Source organism: Poecile atricapillus, chromosome 4 (assembly GCF_030490865.1).
Source record: "Poecile atricapillus isolate bPoeAtr1 chromosome 4, bPoeAtr1.hap1, whole genome shotgun sequence".
Lineage (NCBI taxonomy): Eukaryota > Metazoa > Chordata > Aves > Passeriformes > Paridae > Poecile > Poecile atricapillus.
In genome coordinates, this window is record NC_081252.1 from 63,384,634 (window position 1) to 63,406,095 (window position 21,462).

At 38.6% G+C, this 21,462-nt stretch overlaps 1 protein-coding gene across 1 annotated transcript in view; it reads left to right on the forward strand.

Annotated features, from left to right (window-relative positions):
• SLC2A9 (solute carrier family 2 member 9) overlaps positions 1 to 18,539 on the forward strand; it is an 82,965-nt gene extending 64,426 nt beyond the window's left edge. The window contains exons 11-12 of the mRNA XM_058838873.1: positions 4,831 to 4,958; positions 14,237 to 18,539. Coding sequence (XP_058694856.1) covers positions 4,831 to 4,958; positions 14,237 to 14,494 — 386 coding nt within the window. The 3' untranslated portion in view covers positions 14,495 to 18,539. The remainder of the gene's footprint in view (positions 1 to 4,830; positions 4,959 to 14,236) is intronic.
• Positions 18,540 to 21,462: the final 2,923 nt, after the last annotated feature.

Genomic DNA, 21,462 nt, shown 5'->3' on the forward strand with positions numbered 1-21,462 from the left:
GCAAAATTCTTATTCTATCTGTAGACCTACAGAAATGGAAGAAACTCAGTAGCTGCATTGCATCACTCCCTCGCAGTATCCCTGAAATACATTTTGGGTTTTGTTGCACATTTTTGGGGGTTTTGTTCATTAGTTAGGTTGGGGATTGTTTGTTTGTTTGTTTGTTTGTTTGTGCTTTTTTAATAACTGAACTCTTGATAGTAGCTAACCGCATTTTGCTCTCTCACTGAAGAGCATTGGATTGTTTTTCCAGTAGTTATCTTCCAGGAGTTTTGTCTCACTTCCACTGCCTCTCTCCCAGAGTTGCTCTCTAGAGGGCCCTTGAATTGCAAATAGCAAAACCTTTCATTGAGACAGTACTTTGTCCCCCAGCCCTATTAGGATATATCAGTCTTCCCTACATGCCTGGCCTTGCAGACAAAGCCATTTTGCTTGACCATGTCTGGAGCTCCACAGACTTTCCCCTCAAAACAGAACATTGTTGCAAGGTAATTGTCTCAAAACACCTCCCTTTGAAGACTCCTTGTCTCAAAGCATGGAGCTGGAAAGTCTGGGAGCTCTTTCCCCAGTCAGCATTGCAGGATTCCCAGACTTCCCCCTGTATGGGCAGCACTTGGAGAGCTGAGACCTGCAGGAGGTCACTGGGCTGGGTGGCCACTGGTGGTCCTTCTGGTGGGGCTGGAAACGCTCTGGCTGCCATGGGGCTGCTGCCTGAACCCGCATGGGTTTGGCTTGGGTGGGTACTGAAAGGTGAGCTGCTAGTTCTGGGAGGGGCACATTGTCTTTAGTGGTTCTTAGGGCACAAAATTTCTGTCACCTTTAGAAGTGATTTACCACTATAATAAATCTCCCTGATTTGTATTAGGCATTGATTCTTGTAACAGTCTCATTTCGTAAATCACATAGCTATGGCTATAACATAAATTCCCAGTTAGGTACTGGATAAAAACAGAATTAGGAGTTCAGCATTTTCCTTCCTTCTTCATGTTTTCTGTATTCAGGTTTTTGCACTGGCTCATGTAAATTCTGCTATTTATTCTGCTAATATTTATTTGTAACTGCTTACTGAACAAAACAGTAAATATGTGCACCTAATTTTTCCTAAGAAAACACATTGATACTTCTGTAAATTTAAATGTATATTTGAAAACCTATAGCAAGGATACCAAGAATATTTTTTCTGTTCTAACATTCCAATTTCATGCATAAAAGAGTACTAGATTGAGAGTCTGGATTTTTACCAGCACATTACATTGATTCTATGTGCAACTGGACTAATTACAGAGATAAATTAATAAAGAACATAGAAGCAGAGGTATCTATGCATGTCTAATTGTGTCAAGTGGGTTTAATCTAGTTTTACTAAACAGTTTGTTGATATAAGTAAGTCCTGCTGTAAGACGTTTGTAGTTCCCAATAGATACAGAATCCTAACAGATATAATAATCTTTCTTTACTAGCACTGCACTATGTTAAGAGTTTTTCTATTATGTTCTCTGTAATGCTGGAAAGAACAAAGTATTAGAAATTAATCATTGTAATTATATGTTCAATGCATTACCCATTTAAATTCATGTTTGGAAGATACCTTGTTGAAAAACTCCTATGGGAAATCCTAATATACATTTTTTTGTTTTATGATCAGAGCTAAAATAAAGCTGCTTCACTGAAAATTGTATGGAAAGCCTTCCAGGGGAAAAGACAATGCCAGGTTCATCCTCCATGAGAAAGATCATCAGGTAGCTTTTTGGTGAATTATTTCACCCACATTCAAATACATGTAACATTTGCAAAACTCATGACAAAGCATTTAAAGACTGTTCCAAAAATATAGTCTAAAAATACAGTGGTTTGGTTGGATTGCTTTTGGCAGTGGTTTCCAAGCTTCCATGTTTGAACACAGGAAGGTACAGACCCATCTGGCCTAGTGATTATGTAGGGTACCTTGCAGAGGCTGACTCTGAAAAGTGGTTGGTAAGAGTATTGTGATCTCTGCTCAGATCCAACTGAGGTAGTCAAAGCATAATAGAGCTTCCTTCAGCACCAGGCACTCAGATTTGTATCTCAAAGAATAGTGAGTTCCAGCAGAAAGGGAGTCCTTGAGCACATCTCTGACACCTTGAAATGGCTGAGGATGGAATCCTGGGGCTATATCTCAGGTGCCTTCACTGGCTGTGACTTTAAGACTTTACAGTTTTCCTTCAGCTTTCCCAAATTTCTTTTTCACTTCTCTCAGTTGCAGAGTTGTTTTTCACGTTGGTGTGGCCCTTGGAAGGCATTCACATGTCCTCCTCTTCATCCTCATAAAGTCAAGTCCATGCTCTTCCAGGCATACAGCAGTAGACAGCAGTGACCTGGCTTCATTCCATTTCTTGTGTTCTCAGACCTGACCTGACTTTCACATAACTCATGTACCACTTCTCAGGCTCCTTGGTTCCTCCTTATGACTCTTTTAAGTTAACCCTCTACAGAAGCTGACTCTGTTTTGTGATGCTGTGGATATACTCCTCTAGACCATGAGAAACCTGGGAGGTCTGTCTGTGCCACCCTTCCCATTCCTCCACAGAATTTTTGAAAGTTACTGATAGTTGATATGTTCTTAGAAATCAAATTGGAATTTCAAGGAACCTGTACCAAGATAGTGCCCATGTATTCTTATTTCCATTACACTTATGCTTTCTGATAGGTTTCTGTCCTTTTGTTGTTGGGTTTTTTTTGCCTCTGGTTTTTTCTCTCTTGTACAATATGTATTTTTCCAAGTGCTGTTTCCAACAGCATATTTTATTATACTGACAAGAACAGCAACACCTCTGTAGATTGTCCTACAGCAAAGGCATGACAGAATAAATGATCATAAATAAGTCATCTTACATGATTTCTGTGTTTCCAGTCCTTCAGTTCCTCTCTCCAAGGGGCAAGTGTCCTGGCAAACTGCTGCCTCATATGACACTAAAAACCTAAGCCACAGAAGAGATGTGTTTGCTGCCATTTGAACCCAAATCACAAGGGTATGATAGAATGGCCACTGGAAGCCATCAAGCGTTGATAGACCCCATGTTTCTTGAATTTTGTTAAATTATGGGGGTTCAGATACTCATTCTACATATTCAAACTGCTGGTGGGAGAGGTTACTTTGTTTTAGTCACAGAATTCTGATACTACATATGTCTTGCAGAAAGATACAAAACTGCACTTTGGATGGCTTAAACTCTCCATATCTCATTTTCCTATGTATAAAGTAGGAGTAAATAAATATATTTATTCTCTACTATTTTTAGTTTAATTTATAATAGCACTCTTTGGCACAGAAAGTTCAGTTGAAGGCTTTGCTACCACTTTAGATACATTCTCACAAAGTCCCTCTGGCTCGTGATGGAGAGTAGCTGTTTGCTGCATCACATTGCCTTTCCTTTATGCACATATTCATGGCTTCTGCCTCTGGAAGAATGCCTGACAACATGTGTCATCTGCATGCCATGTTACGTGTTTGCAAGTCCCTATCTCACTGCTCACAGGAGCTTCTGGTGCATGTGTTAAAGCTCAGGGCCATTGAGCACAAGGGGCTACATAAGGATGCATCCCTATAATGCACTTAGAGATGTATTCACAAATGTCCAAGGGTAAAGGTGGTGCAAAAGATTAGCCCAGAGACCAAGATATGCAAGGAGAAGACCCAGTGGATGCACAAGTCTATAGTGGTGTTTTCTTATTAATTTATAAATCTTTTGGGGGTCAGTATTGCTATAGTATTGCTATATATTTTGAAAGTAAATGTATCTATGAATATGGTTTTGGTTGTTTACACTATCTTGTTAAAATGCTTAAAACAGAGGAAGGACTTACACAGTCTTGCACAGTGTATATGGGTGTTGCCTACAAAGCTGAACGGTGAGACAGGTAATACCAGCACACTGGAGGACCTAGAGGCAGAAAGGAAGGAGAGGAAAGAAAGGTAGGAGCAGAAGACTGATGTTACTAGTTGTACAGTTCTTCAAACTCTAATGAAATAATTCTGCACGTAGATGTGTGTAACATTAACTGAATTATGTATCCAGTCAGCAAATAAAATAGAGGTTTTATTCTCTAAAAATAGAAATATTTCTATTGATATATCAGATGGGAATGAAGGAAGTTAAAGATCATAAGTTGAGACTTTCAGCTACTAGACAGCTACTCCCTGCGGGTTACTGTCAGGCCAGCAATATGCCAGTGCTGTACAAAATAGTCTGCTGCCTATGTGGAAGGAAACATGAGTCACAAATGTGGTATTCAACTGCAATTGTTATTATGGAGGTCAGAGTCCTTGGCTGATGGGAGAAATAGACCTCACTGACAGTATCTGGTAAGGGAATGCATGAAATGAGCATCATTGACAAGTGTACTCATAAGGAGGCAAAAGTTTTCTCTTTTTTATGGCTGAAATAAAAAAACAGGAGTTAGTCTCTTTGGAGCCTTCTTTCCAACTGTTAAGATTGAAAAGTATTTTGGAGTATCCCTGTATTTTCAGAATTTCAAGCATTTTATTAGAAACAATCATTCTTATTTTTAATAAACAGCTCATCACATGATGCTCTGGAAACTGGTTTGTGGATTTGCTGCTCTGTTTCCTGCATGTAACTCCTGAAAAGAATGCAAAACAGGAGATGTGACGGCATGATAGAAAGAAGTGTCACTTCTCTAAAATATGGTTTTAACAAATCTGTTTCAGAAGGCCCTGCAGAGAGCTGCAGAGCAGTGTTATCATGGAGGCGTGCATCATGAGGCTTGTTCATCTCTGCTGATGGGTGGGGGACTTTACTAAAACCACTGTCTTGTTGGACCCTGTTTCAGGTGGGATTCCCTTTGTCCTCACTGGAGAGTTTTTCCAGCAGTCACAGAGGCCAGCCGCATTCATGATAGCTGGGACAGTGAACTGGCTCTCCAACTTCGCTGTGGGACTGCTCTTCCCCTTCATCCAGGTACTCAACATCCTTCATAATTGATATGCTGTGATATTGCTGGTAGAGTGGGACAGATGATGTTTGAGAAGAAATTTCAGGTAGTAATAAATGTCCTGTTATTGAAGTGGATGACACTCCCGCCCTGTGTGCAATACAGATCAGTTGTGATACCCACATGTCTCCTTGCTGGGGTGTGTTGGAAAAAAGCTGTCCTTCAGTGGAAAAAATATTGTAACCATGGACAACCCTCCATGGCAAGTTCCCCACAGGAGTGTTTAAGCTATGCAATCTGATGGTCTTGTCTGGGTTCACAGTCACTGATTGTGACTGTCGCTGCCTCTTTCTTCATGGTCTAAGTTTGAACTAAATTTAAAATTTCTTCTAACAGGGACAAGTCTCTTGTAGTTTTGATTACTTGGATCACCTTCAAAATTTAACATGAATATAAAGTCTGTGATCTTCCCAAACTCTATACATTTACTAATGTTAACTGCAATTACACTGCTATATCCTGAGAGCTTCTTTTCATGCTTACTGAAATTGATGAGTGTTATCCACCAGTTTCATGGTGAACACCTTTCCAGCTTAGACACTTCCAGGTGAGATTTCCAAAAGGAGGTAGAGAAATAATTCCTTTTCCTGAGGTTGTTAGGACATCAATAAAATGATTGAAAGAATTAGACAATTCCCTTGAAGTTTTGAAAACCTGACCTAGTCCATGGGGCAGCCCCAGCTCATCCAGCAAATGGATGCTCCTGTGTAGTTTAATAGCTTTTTCTTCCAGAAGATGAGTGACTTTTAGTAGCATTGGACCTTCCCTTCCAGCACAACTGGCCAGCTAGTTCTGCTTCCACCATCTGCCTCCTTGGCAGCTGGGCAGGGACAGAGAACAAGATCTCAAATCTAGGGGCATTTAATCAGAAGACCTTTTTTTGGGTTGTTTTTTTGGGGGGAGGGAGGTATTATTTTTTGTTGTTTTTTTTTTTTTTAATTATCCAGAGACATTTAGAGAACAATCACATTTCTCCAAAACTGCAGTTTCTGCCTCCTTCTGCACAAAACTGGGGATTAACCTGAGTTCTGCTTAGCTGTCAGATTTGAATTCACACAACTCAGGACACTCCCTACTTGTTGTGTTATTGCTACGCAAGAGATTACCTAGTAAAAACTGTTTAAAAAGACTCTCAGTAAATTCAAATTAAAAGGCAAACTACATTCTCTAATTTTCCACATGCGTATTAAAGCTTTTTGAGTGATTTAGTATGCATCCATATGAAGTTTGCTGTAGCCTTGGGGAATTTATCATTATGTGTCATAAAAATATCCAGTTGTGTGATTACAAAATTATCCAGTTTAGTTTTAATGAAGATAAATTGTATTTTGAGCTTGAAGATTTTTTTTTTATTTTTCTTCTTTTAAAGAAAAGAGAAATAAAACAGAGAAAAAGCTTAGAATTTGCACCTAAAGATGAAAGCAGTGTTACTCAGACTTTGATTTTTAAAGCGTTTTCCAAGATCAAACTAGAACATCTCCTTTTTCCCAAGCTTTAACTTTTTTCCTATTTCAGTCAACCTTATTCTCAAAATTCAGTTTATGAGTTACCACTTTCTTCACATAAAGGCAATATCGTCTTCTTAGCTCATTTTATAAACCTAAACCAGGAAAAAAAATCTTTTAGTTGCCTTCACAGGATGAATGCATAATCCTGTCTGTGTATTTAAATACTAACCTGATTGCTTGAGAAACAGTAGCCACATTTTTTGATCCTTGGTGTACTTCTACAAAATTATCCCAAACATTTGGGAAACAAATCTGGTAAGTTTAGAGTTACTAAAAAATCAACCAGTAGTTAGTTTTCCAAATGTCACCAATTAACTAATTTGAATGACTAGATTTTTGCCCTTCAACCATATGTAGATAAATATAATCAAAGAGTGGCTTGAGTCATACATTAAAATATATATGTGAGATTGAAAAGCTAGTATAAAAATCAATTTTTGACAAATTAAAAAAAAAATTGAATGCAGCTGCTTTTCCAGGCCCCATAACTACCTATTTGAGGTGCTGAAATGTGAACAGGGACACAGGAAATCAGAAATTAGAATGTAAAAATATGTGGGAATGGGTGCAATGAGCTGAAGCAGGCACAGGGAAAAACAAACCAGCAGAAAAGTATAACCTAAAAGGCTGGAAAACTTCTCGTGCCATAGAATAGGCTTCTTGCATTAAAGTAATAAACTTCCTTAGCAATAAGTTTGCAGGGATAGACTTCAGTAATCCAGTGGTGTCGCAGGACTTGAAATTACATGTTATCTAGAAAAAGTTTCTGTTTACTTTTTGTAATGTGCTGCATAAATACAAAGAATTACTAAACATCAATAATTAACAAATAATTTCCCAACATGCTATTCTCATTATATGCTGATGCATTTTTATTTCATATTTCATTATTTCATATTTCAAGATTGCTATGAGGCACTTAAAGACTGCATGGTAAATTAGTAATATACTGTAGGAAAACAGCAGATTTCTCCAGAAGTTTTCTGTCATAATAATTTCTCTTTCTAGAAGGCTGTGCAGAGTCTTTTTTTAGATGTCAGTCACATTGTATATAGAGCATGTATTCAAGAAATATTTAAATTGCTTTCTATTTTATATTTTTAATTTTCAAGAACAACTCATCTTCAGACTTTCCTCCTAATACAAAAGGTTCCAATAACTGGGGAATGCAGTGGAATATCCCGTTATGTTTAGAGAACTGCTATATAGAAAACTGATTTTACTTTTAACTAGGGTTTGACCAAAATAATCTGCTTAGATCTGTGATCCAGAAGGAGCTCAGTATTATATGGAATAAAGGTGCTACAAGCCTTGAAGCTTCAGTTCAGATTGCTTACTAGTACAATGCCAAGACTTGTATGTGTGTTTATTTTCCTCCTTTTAGAAACTAATTTATTTGCGCCTGTGAAGAAGTACTTCTGAGTCATTATACTGGTTCCTGGAGGTTCTCTTTTATTTCTACTTTATTTCTTCCTTAGTTTTACACTAGAGACTTTCATTCTCATGCCTCAAGATTCATTTACTTGCAAGATTGTCTTTTGGTTGTCCTTATTATTTCCTTACTGTGTAATAGTATTCCTTCACTTTTTCTATTACTCAGCACAGGGATTTCATTAACAGGTGTGCACAGAAAGTTATGCATAGTTTCCCTCAGCCAAGCTATTTTAAGCTTCTTCAAATGCATTGGATGTTCCATGCAATGACAGTGTCCCTGTATTAAGGGAAATGGTTAAAGTTCCCCTCAAAGATGAGAAAATGAAATGTGGGCTATCAGAGGGTTAGATGTGCTTATCTTCATTAGAATCAACCCACTTCAGTGATACACTATAAGGATCTGTTACATTTTTATGAAGAGGTAGTGAGTGTGTGGGGGTCATGATTGAAATTGCAGCTCATGTCTAAAAATGTCTCTATTTTTTACTTAGGAATTATGTTTCATACATTACACTTTAATGCTCTGTCCTTCTTCATTGTCCTGCACTTTCAGCAGCATCTTAAATTATGTCTGGAACAGAAGAATGACAAAGGGTAAAGGACACAAGCCCTTATCCATTTGTTTCACTGCATTTTATCAATTTGAAGCAAAGTGAAGTCAAATGTCTGCATGAATAACAGTTTTTCTGCTGATCAATTTTATAAGACATTGAACCATTATCACTTGACCTCACCACTTCAAATGCCAGTTTGACCCACATCTCGTGACACTAATCTTCATGGCAACTTCCAAATGCAAGGACCCATTGCTAGTGTCAAAGGATGTGACTTTGCAAGTTGAGAATTTAGAGTCATGTTTGACATTTGCTGGAAAGAGCCAAAAGTTTTGATTTAAAAATATTAATGTGTTACATTTGTTAAATTGATTCAGAATTTGTTCATTTGCTCATTAATTTTGCTGCATCTGCCCTATAATATATGTTTTCCTGTTTCCAGTATCACAGTCCTGCTTAGAATTTAACCTTTTCTACAGAGTGTGTTAAGTCAGCAAGCAACTATTGCTAAATAGCATGTAATGATCCTCTCAACTACTTTTAGATTCCTCCAGAGTATGGTGTTCACAGCATGCAATCTATTAACAGGAAGACTGTTCTCAGCTAGATTACTTCTAAAAGTAGCAAATTGTGCAGGTTTTGTAATTAAAACCAGAATTCTGACCATTTCAATGTTAGGTGTTTTATTTGTTTCAGTTTACTTTTAAGCTTTAAAAAAAATGAGCTCTTTTGCTCATTCATGTTGGACACATAAAGTCAGTTCATAATGCTAAAAATTAAATATTCTTTACTCTTGTATTTGAAGGGAGGTGGGGGAAATGCCTGTGCATTCTCTCTGATGTGTATAGCAACCCCTCACAAGCTGGGGGTATGCTTGTTCACCTCTTTGCTAAAGAAAAAGTGGCAAAGCTGCACCTATTTATTCATACACCTTGCATATGCAGCTCTATCTTATCCTCAAAGTCAGGACTGATTGCTTGCCATGACTGGGATCTAATCTGGGGGAATTGCCTGAGTACTTCAACTTTGATTCTTTTTTGTGGTAATTGCATGTGTGTTGTAGGTAAATCACTTCTTAGTTTTCTTTTTTATTTTTCCACAAATAGAAAGCCTTGATCATCTGCAGAAAAAAGACAAAAATGAGTAATTGAGGATTCAGCTGGCCAGAATTTCCAGAAATGTTGTTTTTCAAATGGCCTCCTTACAAAACTGGTATTAAAATAGAAGGTGATGCATTTAAAAGTTAAAGCTTAACTATTAAATATCCTGTATAGCAATAGCCCTCACCAGCCTTGAAAAATCCAATGTAAATCCTGCTTTGAAGAGGTTTTATTAGTCTGCTGACTTACTAGGTACTTCCCTCAGGAGATTGCATCAATAAGTGTGTCTGCTGTCCTTTTGCCCTCTCCCGTAGACCTGACTGGGCAGGTGACCCTCAGTAACCCCAGCCAGCCTGGCCCCTCAAGGACCCTCACCTGGGTGTGTGCCCCTGGCTCCGGATGGATATCTGTCAGGAGACAGCTGCTGCTGTTTGGGAAACCACCTAAACCCTGCTCACCTCTGAGCCTTGGCTGCTCCTGCAGGAGGTTATGCTTAGGGAAGTGCCAAGGGAACACAGCTGCAAAACAGGGGCTCTTGTAGAGCTTAATTCTGAATTCCTTCTGACCTTTGGGTTTCCAACCCTGTACGCAAAAGCCTGGATTCGGGTATTGCTAAGGAAACATTCCTAGCTCTGGCAAGGCTGCCTGGTGCTGGGGGAGAAGAAGCACCTTTGTGAAGGTGGCAGCGTGTTCTGAACCTGAGCAGTCTGTGCAGGCAGTGTGAAGAGACCAGCATGAGTGGATGTGTCAGTGGGATATGGACAGAGCTGCCTCGGTGCTTCCTGAGCCACCAGGACTACTGCTACTGCTGCTGCTGCTGCTGCTGCTGCTGCTGCTGCTGCTGCTGCTGCTGCTGCTGCTGCTGCTGCTGCTTGGAGCAGACTGTGAGGCAGTAACCTGTCCTTATGTGAGGAAATGCAGACCTGCAGAAATCATACACTTTCCTCAATTTTTTTCTCTGTTTTTTTCTCTATCTGCTTAGAGCTTCCATTCAGAATTAATCTGCTTTTACTTCTTCCTCTGACATTCCCTTCCTCCTTGAACTACCCCTTCTAGCTGTTCAGAGGTGCTATGTTTTGATAAGGAGTTAAGCTACTCTTCTGGTGGATAACAGTATTCAATTTTTTGAACACTGAGGCTTCTACTCCATGTACTAGGTGAAATACTGTCACAAAGCATAGAAAAAGGATAAACCTTTTCAATTTTATCATATATATTTTCATTATTATATATTATCATATAAATATATGATAATATATTTCATTATCATTGACAATGCACATGTCAGTGAAGAATCTTGAGGCCATCCATGTCCGTAAGCCCAAATACCCACAGCTGCAGAGAATCTGTGCTTTGCCACCAAGGACTTTAAATTAAGTTCTTCCTCAGCTTTTTACTCTCACCCCAGCCCAGGATAAGCAATATTCTGTGCTTTTACCTCTACAGTAGAATCAGCAGGCTCATACCTAGCACACTGGAAGGTGTAAAATGACAGACTTAGTTAGGAGGGTTAGTTGGGAGACTGTGGTGACTAGAGATAGCGAGGGAGGTATACAGGTTTCATGGACAGAATATAAATAATATCCAATATAAATAAAAGAAAGTACAATAACCTCACGGAACAGAGACTCTGTTTCCTGTCAGATCTGTCTATCAGTACCTTCTCTGTAGTAGCCATTGTTAAACAGCTCAGCATTTACTGTTTTTTTACCACATTATCTCACCTTCTAGATTCCCTGATGGGCACATCAGATATTTTTGGGCCAATCTATTGCTTGTTCCACCTCTCAGATCTTTCTTCCAGCACCAGGCAATTCAAAATACTTCAGAAACAGATAAAAATTAATTAAACATCTAGGCTGAGCTGTGTCCCACCTATGTCCCACTAAAGGTTCTACTGAGTTGAAATTTGTTTTAACATTTTCCGCCCCCTTTATCCTGTATTTCTGTCCTACAAGCTTTATCAGTGTGCAGTGTGTATAGAAGGTTCCATGCTTATAATGAGTAATTTAATTAGTATGTGATGTTCTGTGCCAAATGCAGGTTTGGGTGATATAAATTGAACTCTGGATGAGTTATAAAAGGTTTATGAATGAGTGGTTTTCTTTGCTGTGAGTGTAAAATAATAACCAGATTCAAGGAAATATTATAACTGAAGAATGGCTGGAGACAAAGGGGCTTTTTGTGGTCACCCTGCAGTGTTTTCTGTCTGGGAATTATGGGCCTGTTGGACAAATCCTGCAGGACACCAGTGCAGCCTTGTATAAACCCAACAAAATCCACTTGTAGGATTTAGAGCAAAATTTAATTTTTGGCTTATTCTCTGTGAAACTTCAGTTGGAGGTCCTTGAGGGCTACTTCTTAAGGGATTGCAGAAATTAGGAAGAATATGATTATTACAAATAAATATAAATACATTAGGTAAAATAATTGCAAATAAAACACACTCATGAGTGTTTAGTTCAATTAGAAGAGGTTTACAGAGATATAAATCAAAGATAATAAGGACTAATTTATTTAGCTCATGGACAGCAAAGAAATAAAGAGTTAGAAAGGTGGGACAAAGTTGTCGCTGCACCACCAAGAGACACAGGTTATTTACTGCCTTTGGTTGCCATGTTTATTCATATGAGAGATTAATGGTTCATTTTTATCATGGAGAATATTTAATTCACCGAAGTTTTACAAAGTGAAAAACATGATTCTGGTTTGAAACTCTGTCATTCAGATGAACAACAATTACAAATGCAGAAGATCCAGATGTAAAATTTAAATTCTTAGCATGACAGGATGATTTATGAGGCACTGCAAAATTATTTTCTCCTGTCTACAATATCCTTTTGCTTCTGCCTCTGTATAAGCTTGAAGGTTCTATTTGCCAGAATATTTTCCCCCCACGTTTCCCATGCTGTTTGGCTTGTGATTGTCAGCTTGCTAGGACTTCATGCTCCTAGGATTTAATGAAAAAACAATGATGATCTCTAGAGTCCATAGACAATATCAGAGGATGCACTTGCTAGCTTTTCCTATTACAGGCAGGATTTGAACTAGGTAATGAATTATCCACGGAAACAGAGAACATTGTGGCTAGGCAGGCTGAAAATCAGCCATGTATTGAAAAGCAGCTGCAGGAAAGGGTTTTTTCCATTTCTTCTTTCTTGTTCCACCCAGGAATTAATGTTCTTCTCGTACACCACGCATAATGAGCAAGTGAAACAAAAATAGTGCTAAGAATTGCATACACCTTGAGTACCCAAAGCAGGGAGTTAGACCAGCCTGCAGCGTAGGACTGGTGTGACTAACGATGATGAGAGTCTGTTGCAAAAATGTGCAAAATGAAGGTTTCCTGGCTCTGTCTTACTTGTTTCAGCTACATACCTTTAATGGTATCTGTAAACGTGTATGTTTAGGAAGGCAGGTCTGCTTCCTCTGCCCTGAGTGGTTTTCTCTGGGGTAACTTCAGCCTTGCAGCACCTCTGGTGATATGTGAGGAGTCCAGCTCTCCTTGGGTTTGCTACTCATGACCTCAGGCAAGGCACCACAGAAAGACCACCTTATTTTTGGAATTGGAGCCACTCTTTCTGGTTTAATTCAGCCTTGTTAATAAAAGCAATTAGAAAAATATGGGTACATTGGATGTTTGAGAGTGTAAATCAATAGAGGAGGAAGGGAGGTTTCCTCAAATGTTGCAAGTGGCTTCCCTGGAGCCCTAATATCAAACCTCTTTCAAGTTCAACAAAGCTCAGTTGGCAATATGGTATTTATCAAATTATTTTTCACAACTGTACTGTTGAAAGGTAACTGGTAGCTGCTAAATGATCTAATAATCACCAGGCAAGAAATACTTAGGTTTCAGTGAAGTACAACTTCTACTGGCTGGTTGGAGCCTTTATAATCAATTTATAAATTAACTTCTTTACATCTGTTCTCTTCATTTTTGCAGTGAAGTAAAATCTATAACATTCAAATATGGTCTGTACTTTGCATTCCCTTGACTAACTCTTACACTTTCTAGCACGAAGAGAAATGCATTTTATGGATTATTTTTATTGCTGTGAACTCCCATAACCATAAGGGTGATAACAAATGTGCGCTATTTGGGGTTTTTCCTCATTTATTTTGTAAATCTAAGCACCTGTAAATGCTATGATGAGCATGACAGTTTTTCCATGGGTCTTGTAGAGGTGCACAGCATTTTTAAAGCATGCCTCGGTTTCTGTACCTAGGAGCAGGGAGGCAGTGTGCAGAACAACCCAGGGGAACATCTGCCTCATTTGCAGAAGGCCCTGGGTGGTGCCAGGCTCAGTAGAGCACAGTGCAGGATTCCTGTTGCCACCTGCTCTCCCCTGCTCTCCCCGTGCTGCCTCAGCTCGGTCTGTGTCTCCCAGCACCACCCAGATTGCAGCTCTCCTGTGCCAGGAACCTGCTTTGCTGTCGACAAGCCACAGGCAGTGTTGGAAGAACCAAAATTTCATGCATTTTTATGAACTTCTCAGTACTCAGTACTCAACTAGCAATGAGTGCCAGCATGTACTGTACGTGGCTAAAAATTGCTCCATGCACCCCACTTTTTCTGTTAAACCATCCTGCCTTACTTCTGAATTTTTTCTGTTTTGTGATGACCATCTCCTCTGTCTTCTATTCACAGGCTGGTTTACAGACCTACTGCTTCCTAGTGTTTGCTGGCATCTGCTTTGCAGGAGCGACCTACCTGTTTTTTGTCCTGCCTGAAACAAAAAATAAGACATTTCATCAGATCAGCCAAGCATTTGCCAAAAGGAATAAAGTAACCTTAGAAATGCAAGAGATGAACCACTATCCAGGGGAGAGGAAACCAAGCGAAGAACAAGAATCAAACTTCACATCTTCAGTGGACAATGGGGAAACCAAAAAAGGGATTGTGTAAACCCAAGATGCTCTTTCAGGGGATGGGGGAAAGCATGCTCTTTACATTCATAGTGGTACACAACTTGTATATTTTATGATCTCATTAACTGCTTTCCCCCGAAAATGTTCTGAGTGAGTATGGGTGAACTCATTAGCAGCTGGGGTCATGGCAGAGACAGTGAGGGGTGGGAGGAGCAGCGACTGATAAAATAAATGAGATGGGGTTTCCTTGCACCTGTGAAGCAAATGCTGTGGCAAATGGGATGGGAAATACAGACTTGGAGCTGTGAAGTGGCAGTGGGAGCCAGGGTTTTGAGCAGCAGCTGGCTGAGCATCCCTATGTGCTCACAGGAAGGTGTGCGTGCTCTCTCCAAGAGGAGGAGGAGGAGGAGGAGGCAGGGACAAGGGAAGAGATCCCAGTGGGGGTCTGCTGAGAAGCAAACCTGAAATGGCACCAGAATGTATTTCCCCACATTTTCCAAGATGTCATTCAAGCTGCCCATGTGAACTGACATGACATTTCCTGCCGTCCCATTCCTTTTCTAGCTATTTTGACTTTCAGTTGCATTGTTTGAACATCTCCCACCTTCCCACAAATGGGTAGCTCTGGGTCCTGATGAGTTTCCTTGTCTCACTTGCAAATCCTGATTCATTAGCAATAAGCTGCCTCTAGTTTCTGGGTTTGCTGCCACTGCATTTCTCTGAAGATAAGTATTTACATAATTTTATTTTTTAAGAACAAACTTAGAGGCTTTAATATGAAAAGAAAACTAAACCTCATGGTGAAGTGAGAAAACTGATGGTATGTGTAGGGCATAGTATTGAAACAAAAATTCAAACATGAAGTGTTCCAAGGGTTGGGGTTTTTGATTTTTTTTGTTTGCTTATTCTTTTTCTTTTCAAATTCCTTTTAAAACAAGTCTTAGGAGCCCAGATTCCCCTGAGACCTGATAACTTCTTAACACTCAGGCACCCTAATTCCTACGCAGGGATCTATTTCTTACTTAAACACTAATTTTTATTCGGGCATTAGATTCTGAAGCACCAGGCCTAGTTCACATTAAGTTGTCTAAAGCTTTGTAAAATTGCTTGATTTCATAAGAGAAAGACTCAGCAGGCTCTCAGTGGTTCAGTGAACAATTAATGGGACTTTTTTTCTTAATGAACGTCATCTTTACAGTTTGTAATTTTGATAACAGTTTCGCTTGATCCCTCAAGGTACCTGGATGTTGAGTAATAATAAGAATTTTAAAATTAAATAGCTGTTTTATTTGAAAAGTCAGTAAGTCTTTGAGCTGCTCTCAGGAGTAAGACAGAAGAAGAAAGTGCAGTATATAGGTAGAGTCAATAAGTTATATTTACTAATCTAGAAATTCATGCATTTGGAGCATTTTTGCGAGAAAATTTGCACATATATTCATATATGTGTTCATACATGAATATATACATTCCAAGTATAGATATATATTAATATCCAATGGCTTAATACTAGTGGCTTCAAGGTGAAAGAGGATAGATAGAGAGTGTATATTAGGAAGAAATTCTTTTCTGTGAGGGTGATGAGATGCTGGAAGAGGTTGCCCAGAGAAGCTGTGGCTGCCCCATCCCTGTAACTGTTCAAGTCCAGATTGGATGGGGCTTTGAGCAACCTGGTCTAGTGGAAGGTGTCCTTGCCTATGGTGGGGTATTGGAACAAGATGATCTTTAAGGTGCCTTCCAACCTAGGCTATTCTATGATTCTGTGATTTATAGTCATATATATACACATACCATGGATCATTATCTTCCGGTGTCTGCAGGGGAGGGGGCGAGTGTTGGTTTGTATTTCTACGAGAGATAAGCTGGTTGCTTTTTTTTTGTTCTACATTGTAAATTATTCTGTAAATTAAAATCAGAGATCCTAATATTCAGCTGTTACTACTAATTTGTGTATATAGTTTTATACTGTGATTTATTTGTATGTGGCATATTTACCACAGACATTGTAAAGTGACCTAATAGGGCAATTTCATTACTAGGTAATTGACAAAAAATTGATGGCTGCTTTTATGCCAGACTTCATGGTTGGTGGTTTTTTTTACTGGGATAGAGGTACAGCAGTAAGAAAATGAAATATATATGAGAAGGAGAATTAAGAACAAAAAATTAAAAATGTATGAGTTTGGTGCTACTATTAAGAAAGACAGCGAAGCAGGATTATACCAACTGACAGTCATAAATGGAAGCTAATCAAATACTGTGGAGAAAACTGAAGAAAAATATTATTTTCATAACCACTTGTAAAATTATATATACAGCAAATGAAAATATTACCTTTCAGTGCCTTTAGTTCCCTATGCCAAGGGTCACATGAGGCTTGCTAAGTGAATGGCTATGTAAACATTGAGTGCAAATGTCAGCCCAGAAAATTTTATGAAAAATTTCTTCCTTTTTTGCCTGCAGGGTGAGACTGGCAAATTTTGACCCTGTCCTTCAGACTGGGAATTACTTAAGAATTACTTAACTACTTTGTAGTTAGGACTATTAACATGGTATGATGAGATCTGATTTGAGCCAAGGTGACAAGATTGGAAACCAATACCACTAGAATGAGAAGAATTTAGCACTTAGTGTTGTTCATTAATGTACATTATAGACACTGTTGAAAATGTTACCATTGGATAACTTCAATTAAATATCCTGCTGACCTGATACAGCAGTTGTATCAGAAATCAGGACTTCTGCAACAAAATAAAATCATCTTCTATTTGCCTACAGTTGCATTTGGAGCCCAGCTCAGAATGCATAGGTAGAGATGTCTTGATAGAATTTCCTATCACAGCTCAGGGGCCTTGTACAGCATTAGCAGCAAGGGGTCATGTTTTCATTTCTGTAATCCCTTTTGCCCTCCTCTTGTCTTACCTGAGATGGGCACACACTCTCTGTGTGGCTGCAAAGAGCTGCTGCGGACTGGGTACGGTGTGGGGCTGGAGTTCCATATCTCACCAGATTTTTGTTGCCATCCATGGTCAAAGCAATTCCAGGCCAGGCTAGTGCTTTTTTTCACTGGCCGGGGAAGTGTCCTCTGCTTGGGCTGTGGAAGTTTCAGATGTGCCAGTAATTCATTAACTTTCTGGTTTCTAACCCTAATGAGAAGTTTGTTTTCTTGGAGTTCTGTAAAGATTTTTTCCATTTTTACACTGTTATAATTTCTCCAGCAATGAGAGGACAGCATGGAGAATATCAGCAATTTATCATTTATTTTTTATTGTTTAATGTATTAAACTGTCTAGAGCCTGTGTGCTTGTCAGCCAGTGTTTTGTGGTGCCACATTCCCTTTTCTTGTCTGCCACTGGGGTGAGGTACTGTGAGGTGGTTGTATGGGTATCACAAGTCTGTGTGATCAACTATGTCCATGCACAGTGACTGAAAAATAAACCTTTGGAATAAAATTTGAAATTATGTGGGTTTTGTTCTGGGTAAATTTGAATCTCCGCACATGCATGTGTTTCAAATCCCTGGGGTTTTGTATGTCCCAGTACAAGACTGTTCAGTCCTGTGTCTGGATGACTCAAGTCATTGTGAACTCTGCAGATGGGTGGTTGGGAATTATGGGAAGAAAATTGTCCCTAAAACTGTATATTTTTTTAAGCTTTATATTTTGATTCTCAAATCAGATTCCACACTTCATTCTTTCATATGTTTATACAGGGCTTTAGAAATAAAAATGCAGACAACAGTACGAAGAAAATTATTAAAACTGGCTAGTGGTAGTAATAACAGTTTATAAGAACTGTTTAAACTGGTGAGGCTTTTTACAGAAAGTTGTCATTTGCAATGGATGAGTTTGAGTTGCTACAGCTCTACTTTTTGAGGAGAAGTTCAGTCAAGTGACTATTTCTGCTACAAGAATATGCAAAAACTGAATCTGAAATATGTATAAAAAGTTGAATTTCATACTTCAGGTTTTGAAGCCAATTTTCTCTCCACAAGGATCTGCTTTCTAGTGGGGGAAGATGTGAGTAATAATCCATATGGGATAATTTTCATCTTCAGAGTAAAAAAAAAAAAGTAATAAAAGAAAAAAAAACACTCCAAAACCAACTCTTTGAAATTTTCTTTCTTTCATTTGACCATTTTTATGTGCTTTTTTTTATAGACATCACCATACAAACTATTGGAGCTCACATCACCTCACACAGCAGGAAGAACAAATCCAAATAAATCATTCTTAGGAAACGCCTGCAGACTTTTCCTTTCAGTTTAACTCTAGCAAACAGAGTTCAGATGAAATCTAAAAACCTGAAATACATAGGCCCAAACTGAAGCAGGTTTGTTAAGGTAAACACTTGTGCAGTTAAAACATTCAGGTTTGAGTCCATACTTAATTCTGTCTACAAGTGATTTTATTTGAAAGTGAGCTCTGTGGAAAGGTGAATTTCATGGCAAGTGCTTGGTGCTTGGACTCCTAATCAAGTTATCCCAGCTCAGTAAGCAATCATGCATAACCTGAGTCACTAGAGCCCTCTTCCTTGCAGGCTAAGCGGCATTAACCTTGCTTTTGCCATGACCTAAGAGAAACATGGGCAGTGGATAATGGAGCTGTTTATTGAGATGTTCCTGCTAAAGCTTCACTACAGTTAAACTCTTTTAAACCTGGATTTTGAGGATTTTTTTTAAAAGTACGTAAGAAAAACTTTCGGGAGACATTTACACAGTGAGAAGTGAAGTCAAGAGGAATCTTCTCCAGTGGTTTCAACTACACAAGTGTACCCAAGAAAGACAGGGTATACATATGGCAATTCTAAGCTTGGGAAACCCAGCATATTTTTATCTTCTTCAGATAGTAAACCAGTGGCTTATTTTCTCAGTCTGGGAAAATAATGGTATGATTTAGAGGCTGCAAAAGCACTGATCTGAGGCATTTCTTCTGAATTTGGGAACAGGGGGTTGGGTTGGGTTGGTTGGTTGGTTGAATATTTGTTGCAGTTTTTCTTTTAAGAGAACACTTTTAGTCTGGCTCATACACCAAAGCAGGATACCAAGAATGAGATTGCTGGAGTTGTTGGTTGTCTTAAGATTATTCCCAAAAGTTATAAAGCCAAATATAACTCTGTCAGACCCTTGAAACACAATCCATTAAGAGCATGATCTTGCAAATGCAGGAGGTAATTTGTCTCCTGCTGTGTAAGGTGCCATGCAGAGACATTGATTTTTGTTTCATTTTCTCTTGGTCCTCTCAGTTAAAAAAGTCAGTCAAGCTAAATGCAATGCTCACCTCTACATTTGTTCCACCTTTTATTTCTGACTTGTTCCAACCAATTATATAAAAATTTTTACAGTTCACACTTCAAAATCAGAAAGCAATAGTTACTTAGGAAAAGCAAACATGCCAAAGATTGCAAAAGTCATAAACACACTTTTTTCTACTGGCTGACATTTTCAAAGTCGAATTCAAGAGTTAATCCCTTAAATCCAAATTTCATATAATTTCATCTCTTTGAATTAAACTACTGTCTATGATTATGTATATGTATATATATATAGAGACACATTTATGTTATCATGGAAAAAGTTCAGCAGCTTTAATTCTTCTACATAAAATAAACTGGACCATTTGGATACTAAATCAAGTTGTGAACTGGACAGCTCAGACACACCTGGACTCAGACACTTGTATTAACAAACTTTGCTGAAGTTTGCATGATCTTATATTTGGAAAAGTTGTCTAACAAAAAAAAAAAAGTTGCCTCATTTTGGCCAGCCTTAGATTTTTCATTTTCCACTTTTCTAAACTGCTAGGGAGAGGCTATGATGCCAATTTGCTTAAATTTATTTTGAGGCATCAAAGAAAAACATCAAAACTCTTTTCATCCAACTAGAGAACAATTTGTATTGGATAGTCTCAAGAAGCAGCATGTATTAGAATAGTACTCAGGCTGGGGCCAAGCTAAATATACTCTTCCAGAATCTAATGATGTATTTTGTACACCAGAATCTCTCAGCCTTTCAGTGGGGAGGCCTCATTGCCTGCCCTTCCTTTGTTTCCCTCCTCTGTCTCCGTGTTCCCCTGACATGGGCTGTGCTTTGCCTCTAGGTGTGCCAGCACATCTTTAGAAACAGCATTTTCATCGACTGAGAAGCAAGAGAGTCTGAGGAGGCAGCAGGGAGGGGGTCACCTCTCAGTGGGATGGAAGGGTGGCACTATGCAACCATGGCTCTCTTGCAGACAGCTACAGCTGCACTTCTAAACTTCTTTTATGGACTTCAGAGAGGCCATGAGCATTGCAGCCACAAGGAAGGTGGAATAAACTTGGGAGTTTGTGACTAGGCAGCTGCTGATGAAATCTGTGTCTGAGAAATCATCCAAGTGGCTTAGACATTGCTGCTGTTGATTTAATTAGTATAAAACATGTAGGTAGGCATCTGAGGTATCACTCTGAGATAACAGTAAAAGCACTGCTCACTTTGCAATAGTAATAGTAATCAAAGAAAACAAAAGGCCAAAGGGATAACGGTGGACATCACAAGAAAAATCTAATATTACAAATTAAGTTTCCTAATGTAATATAAATTAACAATAAACATGGCCAAGAAAGACAGATGGCTTATTTTTCAGTACATGGCACCTATTCAATGAGCAATTAAATATTAATTTAAAGGTAATAGAAAAGTTCAGAAATGCATAACCAAAGCTGTAGACTTTATTAGCACAAGTTAGAATTAATCAATTTTTATAGTAGTTACTTAAATTTAAAATTTAAATTTATGATAGCTTTCGTATTTCATTTAGGCACTAGAAATAAAGAAAGGCTATAGCTAATAAGAGCTAAGAAATTTCTCTAAGGAGCTGAATTACCTATAATTGGACATTAGATCACATTTTCACTTTCTTTTGAGATCTACAGATAAATTATGGCCACAAGATGATGCTTTTCTGGATCATTCCTCAGACATGCTGTCACAATCCTTGCAAGTTGCAGTGAGCACTATTTCCTGATCCAGAAT